Source organism: Drosophila teissieri, unplaced genomic scaffold, assembly GCF_016746235.2.
Source record: "Drosophila teissieri strain GT53w unplaced genomic scaffold, Prin_Dtei_1.1 Segkk46_quiver_pilon_scaf, whole genome shotgun sequence".
Taxonomy (NCBI): Eukaryota; Metazoa; Arthropoda; class Insecta; order Diptera; family Drosophilidae; genus Drosophila; species Drosophila teissieri.
The window spans coordinates 52,707-65,285 of record NW_025225005.1 but is presented as its reverse complement, the minus strand read 5'-3'; the positions used below and the strand labels follow the sequence as shown (position 1 = coordinate 65,285).

The 12,579-nt window shown below is 42.5% G+C and overlaps 1 protein-coding gene across 1 annotated transcript; it reads left to right on the top strand.

Annotated features, from left to right (window-relative positions):
• Positions 1-6: 6 nt before the first annotated feature.
• Positions 7-8,815, top strand: LOC122625649 (catenin delta-2-like; the record flags this gene model as incomplete). The annotated part of the gene is made up of 2 exons (XM_043805751.1): positions 7-31; positions 7,722-8,815. Coding segments are annotated over 2 exons (963 nt in total), but the record flags the coding sequence as incomplete, so codon positions are not given.
• Between the last annotated feature and the right edge of the window lie 3,764 nt (positions 8,816-12,579).

Sequence of the window (12,579 nt, the reverse complement as noted above, 5' to 3'; positions counted from 1 at the left end):
CCAGAAAGAGTAATTCCAACCTCATCCAAAGGTAAATAATAAAAAATTATTTATTTTGGTTTTTGTTTACCGCCTGTTACTCATGAACGGGTTATTATTAAGAATCGCATTTGTGGAAAAATTGTTTTTCCTGGTTATACCCGTTACTCGTGGAGTAAAAGGGTATACTAAAATCGATCTGGCCATGTCCGTCGGTCCGTCCGTATCAACGTTGAGATCTCAGGAACTATAAAAGCTAGAAGGTGGAGATTAAGCATACAGATTCTAGAGACATAGACGCAGCAACAGTTTGTTGACTCATGTTGCCACGCCCACTCTAACGCCCAGAAACCGCACTTAACTGCCACGCCCACACTTTTGAAAAATGTTGTGATATTTTTTCATTATACCCGTTACTCGTAGCGTAAAAGGGTATACTAGATTCGTTGAAAAGTATGTAACAGGCAGAAGGAAGCGTTTCCGACCATATAAAGTATATATATTCTTGATCAGGATCAATAGCCGAGTCGATATGACCATGTCCGTCCGTTGAGATCTCAGGAACTACAAAAGCTAGAAAGTTGAGATTAAGTATGCAGACTCCAGAGACATAGACGCAGCGCAAGATTGTCATTTCATGTTGCCACACCCACTACAATGCCCACAAACCGCCTCTTGTAAATTTCTATAGATTTGCAGAAAAACTTTTTGCCACGCCCACAAATAGACCAAAACTGCCACATCCACACTTTTGTTAAATGTTTTCATATTTTTTCATTTTCTTATTAGTATTGTAAATTTCTATCGATCTGCAGAAAATCTTTTTGCACCGCCCACTCGAACGCCCACAAACCGCCAAAAACTGTCAGTGTGGAAATTTCTCCTTTGCACTTATATCACCTGAGTAACGGGTATCAGAGAACTCGCGTTCTCTCTTGTTATACCCGTTACTCGTAGAGTAAAAGGGTATACTAGATTCGTTGAAAAGTATGTAACAGGCAGAAGGAAGCGTTTCCGACCATATAAAGTATATATGTATATTCTTGATCAGGATTGTAATGACCCGCTTACTAAGAGTAACACGCGTTATGATTTATAGATAATATATATATATATATTCAGTTCGTTTATTCCGATCTATGGTATTCGCACATCCACGCTGCTTGGCAGTCCGCTCAGGAGTAATAAGGATAATCACTCAGACACTAGGCCATCGGTAGCGTCTCTCCCGTCGCTGCTCTCCCGATGCTTGGTTGTTGGCAACGCCGGTCGCCACATCCCTCCATTATTAACAAGTTTTAGCTTTAATGGCGGCAGGGGGGGCTGGATCCCGAGGCTTCCTTCTGTGGCCTGGAGTACTGCGTTCTCCGGGGGAGGGGTTGATTCCGGTAAGCTGTCATCTGGTTGCGGCGTTGGGCAGGAGGCTGGGTACGTTTGGCTAGCTGGGACTTTCTTAAGATGTGAGGCATTTTTTTGTTAGTTTTCTACCACCCCCTTCGATCACCACAATATTATTGTGTCGTTCTAAAACCGTAAATTCCGTCTTGTCGAAGTTTGATGTAAGTTTGTTTGGGAACACTACGTTTTTCAAAAACACCTTGTCGCCCACTCCTATATCGACTTCTGTCACGGATGACTCTGTTGAACATCAGCTTTGTGGGCGCAGACCCTTTTGTTCCATGTGGGGTTACGTTGTACATAAGAACGAATTTTTGGATTTCCTCTTTGTAGTTTTTCCCATTTGCGGCTCTGTTCATGTTTTCAACTTCCCCGTTTGCTTGCGGCCAATACGGTGGGGTTCGAACTTGTTTGATGCCGCACGCTTTGCAGTAGTTAGAAAACTCCTCGCTAACATATTGGCGTCCATTATCCGTTCGTAGGTGCTCAGGATATCCCAGTCTACAGAAGATCTCTTTAATTGCCTCTACCAGGGTAGTTGAAGATATGGTTTTAAGAAACTTATGCTCCATATATCGTGAGAAATAGTCAATGAAGACTAGAACATATTCATTGTGGGAAGCGGACCTAGTAAATCCGACGCTACCCAAATCCAAGGGCCAGTGGGAAAAGGATTCCTGTCCATAGGGGGTGGCCTGATGTCTTGTGATACCAGGCAACAATCTCTGCAAGCTTTGACAAACTTTTCTGCCTCTCTGTCTATTTGTGGCCACCATACTTTGGATCGCAGGCGGCGTTTCATTGCTGTCTCGCCGGGATGTCCTTCGTGGGCTAACTCCAGTATTTTTACTCTCAGAGATGTTGGCACGACTAGGCGGTTTCCCCTCAAAAGGAGCGAGCCAACCGCTGAAAGCTCATACCGAAACGGGTAGAAGCCCACTGAACTATCGGGCTTCCAGGAGTCGTTCTCCAGGCAACTGATTGCATCCATAATCTCTTCATCCCTCTTGGAAGACTCTGCTATTTCATGAATTGTCATAGATCTTGGGATAGAGCTCTGTACGACGCGAAGGATGCTGTATTCCGTCTTGTGGTCGATTGGTTCTACCGGCGGTAGTTGACAGAGTCGAGACAACGCATCTGATATGTTTTCTCTTCCGGATTTATAGATAACGGTGAACGTATATGCCTGGAGCCGCAGCAGCCACCTTTCAATGCGAGCTGGGGGCTTGGATGTTGGTTTGAAAATGGCTTCCAAGGGCTTGTGATCAGTTACGAGTTCGAAGTGCAGGCCTGCCAGATAGTAGTAAAATTTCTCCACTGCCCAAACCAGCGCTAGGCTCTCTTTTTCCGTTTGGGAGTAGCGTTTCTCCACCTCCGACAGGGCCTTGCTAGCAAAGGTAATTATTAAAGGTTCGTTGTCGACTTTGTATTGCAATAACACAGCCCCAAGGGCAACCGGGCTGGCGTCCGCAATCACCCGTGTTCGATGCCTTGGATTGAAATATGATAATTTGGGTACCTTGGATAGGAGATTCTTTAGGTTACTGAAAGCATTTTTCTCGGCTTCGCCCCAGGTGAATTTGCTTTCAGTTTTCAGCAGTTTTCTTAGAGGATCTGTGTGACTTGCAAGGTCCGGAATGAACTTCCGACGTAGGTCACCAAACCGAGGAAGCTCCGCGTTTCTTCTTTGTTCTTTGGGTCTCTGAAAGATCGGATGACGTCAATTTTCTCAGGGTCGACTTCTATTCCCTTGTCGGATAAAATATGTCCGAGGAATTTTAGTTTGCTTGTCTTCCAGATGCACTTTTCTTTATTCAGTAGGACATTATTTTCCTGGAAGATCTGGCATACTTCTTTTACGGCGCTGTCGATTTCGAGGTCAGTTGCTCCAAAGATGATGATATCATCGATGAAGTTCATGGCGTTAGGTACCGCAGATAGCATCTGCTCGAGAAGGCGTTGAAAAATTTCGGGAGCAGAATTTACTTCAAACATCAAACGCTTATAGCGGAAAAGTCCCCTTGGAGTTATGAACGTTGTTATTTCCCGGCTCGATTATCAAGGGCCAGTTGGTGATAGGCGTCCTTGAGGTCTAGGCGTGCGAAGAATTTAGACTCTTTGAGTCTGGTCATAAAGCAGTCGAAAGTTGGTAATGGGTAGTTTTCCCGTAGGATTGCTTTGTTTGCCAGTCGCATGTCGACACATAAGCGGATGTCCCCGTTCTCCTTAAACGCAAGCACGATGGGAGATATCCAAGCACTCGGGCCCGTGACTGGTTCAATTATATCTCGACTCAGGGCTTCATCCAGTTTTTTCATGACTTTGTCCTCGAGCGCTGCCGGGATTCGTCTCACTGGTTGTTGAACGGGTTTCACATCATAATCTATGGAAAGGCTTACTTCAATGTTTTTCCATTTTGGAAAAGGCTCCATTTCCTCAATACGGTTAATGTTTCTTCCCAGTCGGAGGACTTTTAATTCTATAGCCGTGTCTCGGCCAAGCAGAGATTGTTCTCCATTTTCAATCACGTAAAATGAGGCAATCTCTTCGGTACCCGGCTCAACGGAAATAGGGGCCTCGAAAATATACATTACTCGTAGTAATTTATTAGAGGCATAGGCTCGGAATTGCTTTTCTGTATGAGTTCTTACGTCAAAGACTGTGGCTTTTCTCTTCACTAGCAGAGACCAGTCCGCGTGGCTGATAAGGTTAAACTTGCACCCCGAGTCAATAATCAAAGAAATTTCACGGCCTCCCACTCGGCATCGTATGAACTCCTCTTCATCTTCGCTTGACACTTTAAAGCAATGTGTTTCGCCCTTTTTGAATTTGGAGCTGGTGGCCTCCTCTTCGACAGAGCGAATATACGTGCGGGGCCTTTTCAGGTTATTCCTTTGGTTCTTAAGGAATCGGTCGTTCAAGTTAGTTCGGCACTTCCTGGCAAAGTGTCCAGGCTTCGAGCATTTATTGCAAGTCACATTTCTTGCCGGACATGATGGGTCGTTGTGTGTGTTCGAATTTTCCACATCTGGGGCACTCCCCACTCTGTTTAAAACCACGATGTGTAATTTTACAGATGGGTTCCGCAATTGGTCTTGATGTCATTTCTTTTGATTCTTTGTTGATCTGCTCCTCAACCTGACATGCTTCGATCACTTCCTCTAGTGAATGCTCCTTTCCCAGAAGTCTTTTCTTGAGGTCTAGAGGTGCCCACACATCTATGATTTTATCCTTTAGACATATATCCTCAATCTCCGCTTTTGAGGATCCGAATGCACATCGTTGCATTTGTTGGCGGAGTCGCAACATGAAATCACCAAAGCTTTCTGTGTCCAACGGTGTCAGGCCTCTGAATAGATGTCTTTCAAACGTTGAGTTTTGCTTCGGTGAAAAGTGTTTAGGAAACGGAGTCTATTATATATTTTTCAGGACAAGAAATCCCTCACAAGAACTATAATTGAAAATAGACTAAGCTGAAATAATTCCGTAGTCGATCCTGGCTCAGGGTCGCACACCAATATTTCATACAGTATTATTATACTCCTTACTCGTAGGTTAAAAAGGGAATATTAGATTCGTTGAAAAGTATGTAACAGGCAGAAGGAAGCGTTTCCGACCATATAAAGTATATATATTCTTGATCAGGATCAATAGCCGAGTCGATTTGGCCATGTCCGTCTGTCCGTCCGTCTGTCTGTCCGTCCGTCTGTCTGTCCGTCCGTATGAACGTCGAGATCTCAGGAACTACAAAAGCTAGAAAGTTGAGACTAAGCATACAGACTCCAGAGACATAGACGCAGCCAAGTTTGTCGATTCATGTTGCCACGCCCAATCTAACGCCCACAAACCGCCCAAAACTGCCACGCCCACACTTTTAAAAAATGTGATATTTTTTCATTTTTGTATTAGTCTTGTAAATTTTTATCGATTTTTTCATTTTTGTATTAGTCTTCTAAATTTCTATCGATTTGCTAAAAAAACTTTTTGCCACGCCCACTCTAACGCCCACAAACTGCCAAACTGCCAGTGCTGAAGACTCTCCTTCGCATTTCCACTAGCTGAGTAACGGGTATCAGATAGTCGGGGAACTCGACTATAGCGTTCTGTCTTGTTTTTTTATTAGTATTGTAAATTTCTATCGATATGCCAAAACTCTTTTTGCCACGGCCATCCTTACGCCTACGAACCGCCCAAAACTGCCGCGCCCACACTTTTGAACAATTTTTTTAGTCTTGTAAATTTTTATCGATTTGCCAAAAAAACAGTTTTACTAGACTTTATATTTATAGACTTTTATATTTATACCCCTAAAAAGCGGTAAAACGAGTTCAGTTAGAAGATTCCAACACAATAAAATATACATATATTTCAAATCAGTATTAACGGCCGAGTCGATATCCATGTCCGTCTATCGGTCCGCTTCTTTGCAAAACATTCCCTACCTTTTACAGCAATATGCATGAAACCTTTGGAAAAGTCGTATCTTTAATGCAGGAAGTCGGCCATAATATGGACTTGTTACTTATCGGATAAGTTCAACAAAAATTATATCGATATTGTGACTCACAAACGTTACTTTCGCTGCTCGAACTGGGAACACCATGAAGAGGTTGTAAACCAATACATAGGTTTGAGACCATCGACTCATCTGGTTCCAGGTGCTGATGCTGCGAGCAGTGACACGCCTGTCAGTAGTTGCCTGAAGGCGGCTCTTGAGCCCTTCGAGATCAGACTAAAAAATTATCGCCACCAATAGCAAAAACGCGGTAAATGGTAAAATATTTTCTGAGTTAAGTTTAGTTGGGACATACCGCCACATAGCCTCATAAATTTCGTCAAATGGGACTTTTAATATGTGTTTTATTTTGCGATAGGTCTGCGGAAAGAAGAGTGGCACTGAACTCAGACCTTGGATGCGTTTAACTTTTGAGCTTCTCTACTTTAGATTTTGAAGTCAGCAATGGCAGCTTTTTACTTTTTTTCTTTTCCTACGGATATAAACGCTTTCCATGGAATTGGTATGTGCAAACCGTGGAATTGATATGTCCCCCAATTCTTAAACATATTCCAAGCTTTTTCCAAATGTCTAGAAATCCTAATTCAACTTCTTTAACCATAGATCCTGCAATAGAATTTTATTGATTTAAATGTAACCTTAGATGTGGTGACATCGGGGGATTTAAGGGGGAAACTAGCTTTAGACACTTAAAAAATAATTTTTTTGGTTTTAATAGATTTAAAGCAAATTCTCGAAACTTTAAATGGGATTTTCTCGACTTTCAAAATTGTGAAAATAATAATATTACAAATAGTGGAGCGATTTCCTCTCCAGCATTAATTTTAAAGAACGTAAGAAATAGTTTTATATGGTCTACAGCTTTTAAAAAACAAATCATTTGTATACCCTTTTCGACTGCAAAATCCTGTTTTACAGGGTTAATTTTCGAATTTCGACAACATTTAAGTTCCTCGTCGATAAAAAAAAAATGTTTGGTTTGTTTAATTTAGACTGTTTTAGTCTTTTAGTGGCCAGTATAGCTTACACAATCTACGATGTCAGATCTTCTACAAGATCTTTGAAATTTGAAATTTGTTAAATTTCAATTTTCACTTGTGTCTTTAAATAAATATTATATGGAATTAAAAAGAACTCCCTTCTTTTTCCTAAAAATGTACTGCAAAATAGACATTTTTTAGCTCAAACCGTAGCTCAAACCTAAAAAATACATTTGTGAATTTAAGCTCCCTTGGTTTGCCGAACTTGGGACTCTTCAGACTTAATAGATCCGAGCTCCTCTTAGCATGCATCACCACAATATATTATCACAGTAAATGTCTGATCCAATAACTTCAGTAGTTCTAGGTAATGATAGTTTATAAGCGAGTTATTCCGGTTACATATGCCCATCTGCTTAATTTTTCATTACTTGCAATATATTTTCCTATTATTTTATTACTTTAGGAAAAGGAATGGTTAATAAGGCAAACAGATTTAAAAAGCTAAATTCCATCCATAGCTTATAAACCCCTTAACCTAGTTAACCGTTTTACAACTATACTTGCTATACTGATTTTTTCTAACTTTTTTGTACTTTTTATATCTTGTAGCCAGCAGAATGAGTAAATTTTAATATATTTGTATTATCGAAAGCAAAACAATCTTTCGTCCCAAAACCTGATATAAGCCCTTTATATTTCAAAGGAATTTTTTATTAGTGCCTTACGTAAAATTTTGACAAAAAGAATTTTAAAAAAATTAATGAAGATACAATTTTAAAATTATACTCTTTAATTTCAAATTTTGCAAATATATAATTTTATAATTATTTCCTTTTTTTCAGGAGACAATTTGGGCTGTTTTGGAACAAATAAAAAAAAAAAAGAAGCTAATAATTCCGATACTCTCAACGAATATAATATTTCGGCTGAATATTCTAAAAGTTTTGTAACATATAACAAATTAAACAAGGGATACGAGCAATTATGGCAACCTGAAGTAGTTCAATACTATTTGTCATTGTTGCAAAGTTGTTCTAATCCGGAAACACTTGAAGCCGCTGCTGGAGCAATTCAAAATTTGTCTGCATGTTATTGGCAACCTAGTATTGATATTCGCGCAACAGTGCGTAAGGAAAAAGGTCTACCGATACTTGTTGAGCTTCTAAGAATGGAAGTGGATCGCGTAGTTTGTGCAGTCGCTACAGCACTACGCAATTTGGCTATAGATCAACGCAACAAAGAACTAATTGGAAAGTACGCAATGCGTGACTTAGTCCAAAAACTTCCATCTGGAAATGTACAACATGACCAAAATACATCAGATGATACAATCACAGCTGTATTAGCAACAATTAATGAGGTTATAAAAAAAAATCCGGAGTTTTCCCGTTCCTTGTTGGATTCAGGTGGGATAGATAGACTTATGAACATAACAAAACGGAAAGAAAAATATACCTCTTGTGTGTTGAAATTTGCAAGTCAAGTTTTATACACCATGTGGCAACATAATGATTTGCGAGACGTTTATAAAAAAAATGGATGGAAAGAGCAAGATTTTGTTAGTAAACATTATACTGCACATAATACTCCACCAAGTTCACCAAATAACGTAAACAATACACTAAATAGACCGATGGCTTCACAGGGACGTACTCGCTATGAGGACAGAACCATTCAGCGTGGAACAAGCACATTATATAGTGCTAACGATTCCAGCGGTGCCGTTATGTCTAGTAATGAATCTGCAATGCTTTCAGACATGGTTAGAAAACAACTATAAAATTGGTTGTATTTTCATTATTAAAGTAATTAAAAATACATAAATAAATTCAAAGTTTAAATTATATTTACTTATATTCCTTTAGCAAAAGTGTTTTTGCTGTATTTACTCAACTTAATTGTAAAATATCATATTAAATACATATTTAGAACACTAATCAGATAATTTAATAAATAAAATAAGAATATCCAAGTTTTATTAATACAAATTGTTTTATTAAAATTTTAAGTGCCACTAAACCACTTACCTACTGGGTTGGTAAAGGTGGGTTATTCAAAGAAAACACATATATTTATATTCGGTACTTGTAGTTTCTCCTTCAATTTAATTTCAAAATTTGTAATAATCGATAAAACTTTAATTGTATTGATCATATTTTCTTTTCTGAGGTATATCGGAGGTAGGCAGTTTTGTTCCCTCGGAATCTCCGACTCAGTCGACCGGGCTCACTCGGGTCCTTGCTAGGATTGGGACCGCCTGGGCCCTGCTTTGTCTAATTGGATCTCAGCTACCTGTGTCTCAGTTCGGAGATTCCTTGTCTCGACGTAGCGACCATGCTACTTGCTGACTCACGGCTGAAGTTTCTTTTCTCATTTCGTTGATTCGCGTTGTTCACTTGTATTCTCGGTCTCCTTGACTGTCCAGCGTTTAGCGTTCAGTATGCTTATCTAGGCCTTCTTTAACCGTTATTCCTTGATGTCTCCAGTCTCCGGATCCACTGTTTTACCGTTAGCCTGGCCCGAAGTACAGCGTGGTACCGTTGCTTAATCTGGCACGCAGACGCTTACTGTTCTACAGCTGTCCTGCTGGGCAGAATTAGAAGCAGCTTATTCAGATATACCAGGTCCAAGCATAAACCTGAACCTCATTGCATTTCTAAGCATGCAGGAAATGCAGCAGGAAGGTCAACAAGAGAGTCATGAAGGGAGATAAGGCTAAGTCCAGAAAGACCCAGGCCCAGCCAAACGGATTACGCGACCCGAAATCGCAAAACAAGTCAGGGAATGGTCTTTCCGCTTTGACGGAGGAGATATTACGAATTCCTGGAGCAGATGGAGTGGTCCGCAAACACGTAGGGCTTGGAGGTAAACATGATTCCCCGAGAAATTCCGGAATGGATGCTGGGGAAAGCTCTAAAATGGTTAATTTTTAATAGCAGACAGTGGAGAACTTGGGCCGAATTCGTGGAGACTTTCTATGCATACTTCCTGCCAAGGGGATACTTTGCGAAATTTGCAATCATGGTCAGGCAAACATCAGGCTCGGGTGAAGTTGGAACAATTTAACCCGGTCCAGTCCAGGCGACAGAACACAACCCTATGGAGGCCGCTAGTCAATGCACAGAGACACAACGGAGCGACACCCGGGGCAACTAGGTGCTAATCCGCAAGAAGCCTGTCCCAGGTGCGCTGGACTTAACCATTGGGCAAGAGGCTGCTGTTCTGCTGGATGTGCGGAAGAGTAGGAATTAGAAGCATGGAATGCTGCCAGAGAGCGAGAAATGGCCAGCGATCTCAGCCGCAGAGAAGCGAGCGGGCCTGGCAAATTCCTTTTGGAAGAATCATGTCGGTTCCAAGGAAAGGGCTGTTCCAATGGCGAGTGATGCTGTTTGGATTAAACTTCGCATAGTACACATTTCAACGGGCACTGGACCTGGGGATTGGACCGGAAATGTCCTCACATGCCTCTGGGTACCAAGAAGACATCATCGTGATTGGTCGCATCCTAGGCGAACTAAAAAGAAACCTGAGGGAAGAGTTCCGCCACTTAAAGAACGCGAACCTAAGGATAAGCCGAGAATGAACCAATTCTTCAAGCAAGAACTACTGCACCTAGAGCACCGCTTCACAAACTAAGGGATGGCTACGGACTCAGAAAGGTAACAGCCATAGCCCAGGTGAAAGCAAGATTCGTCACAGACCCAGTTAGGGCGTGCCATGACTTTGGAAAAATGTTCATCCTGCAAACGGGGCCAGCACCAGGCTCAATTCTTACGCAGGATACAATTCGTACTTAAGGCTGACCCTAAAGGGGCTCAGTTAAACGTGGTGGCATATGCGCTATCAAGTTAAGGTTCTACCAGAGTTTGTGGTCACGACACCAGAGATACTGTGAAGAACGCAGGAGACAGAGGCCAAAGCAGAGTGCAACTGGATCACGGAAATGCAAGAGAAAATAAAGGCACATCTTCATAAGTTCGCAAACTATGTATGGGAAGACAGCACCCTTTAAGGAAGATTCCGCATAGAGCAGGGAACGAAGATGTGGTGACCTGGAAGCTGTGCATTCCGATCCAACTAAGGGAAACCGTCCTGCGAGAAAACCACGACTCTTCAGCAGCCTGCCGTGTGGGCAGGCGAAAGACACCCCGCAGGAGAATCCGACAGAGAGAGCGAACCGCACAGTAGAGACAATTATAGCACAGTTCGTCGGACAGAACCAAAGAAATTGGAATGAAAGATGACCCGAAATTATGCTGTCTAAGTCTACGGAACACTCACCGGCGTTTTCTGACACAAGGCCTCGAGCCAAGGCTACCGAACGCACTGTACGACAGAGAAACAGGAAGGCAACCAGTGTTGCCGGAAGGAAATCTTTGAGATAGTGCAGAGAAACCTGAAGAAATTTTCTCAAGACCAAGCCAGACACTACAATGCGGCCGAGGGATTTGCGACTGAAATGGCTCCAAGGTTCGATGGGCCGTACTGGATTGTGAATTTCATATCGGCAGGGATCTGTACTCTCCGCCACCGGGAGGACAGAAAGGAACGCATGGTACACATCTGCGACCTGAAGCAACTGCATCAGGTGGTGGATGATGGGAAGAAACAGGGAGAATATGCAGTAGAACCAACAATACGCGAGAATGCACGCAACACGTCACCCGTTTCGGCGTAAGCAATTCTCTCACACGGACATCAGAATCCCGCAAAAACTTAAAGAGAGGGACGTCAGGCACAGGTACACTCAACGTATCCCAAATACAAGCAGGGAGGAACCGTTTCAGCATCAGTGCAAAGCCGAAGTCAACGGGGCATGCCACAAGTAATCGGGGTACGGAGGAGGTATGCACTTACCGAACCCAAGGAACCCACATACTCCCTAGGAAAGAGGAGGGGCGGTACAGCGGTACCGCAAGGCATGCATAATTAAGCTTCTGGGAAAAAAATCCAAGGATAAAAGGAGATGAAACATTTTTAATAATCAAACTTACCGGCAAAACTTTTCAAAGCTCGATAAAGTCGATCGGTGAGCAACAATACTGAAACTATCGGCACATGACGGGTCACACTGAGAAAATAATAAGATCATCGAGTGGCACCGCCGCGCCTGCGGAAGCTATTGGAAGGTGGCAACAATCAATCTAAAAAAGGTGTGTGATCAGATGATGAAAGAACATAAAATACGGAATGCGGAATGTTTGGTCGAACAGGCTAACTGTAAAAAAGGTGGACTTTGGATCCGGAGGCTGGAGACATCAAGTATTAACGGTTAAAGGAGGCCTATATAAGCATGCTGAACGCTGGACAGTCAAGCAGAACGAGAATACAAGTGAACAACGCGAAGCAACAAAATGAGCAAGGAAGCTACAGCCGTGAGAGTCAGCAAGGAGCAAGGTCGCTACGTCTAGACGTTTGGAAAGAGGAAAGTCTCCGAACTGAGACACAGGTAGCTGAGGTCCAATAAGACAAAGCACGGAAGGGTTGACACGGCTTGCTACATCGCGAATCGAGAGCAGACCCTGGCGTTGGCCCGGCGAGTCCGAGAGCGGATGAACAGGCAGGCCCAATCCTAGCAAGGACCCGAGTGAGAGGCGGGATTCTGGTGATGACCCGGGTGTGTCGGAGATTCCATAAGAAACGAGCAGGCGTGGTACCGTTGCCACCAGTCAGAGTAGTCGTGGGGTTGACGTGTTGTTG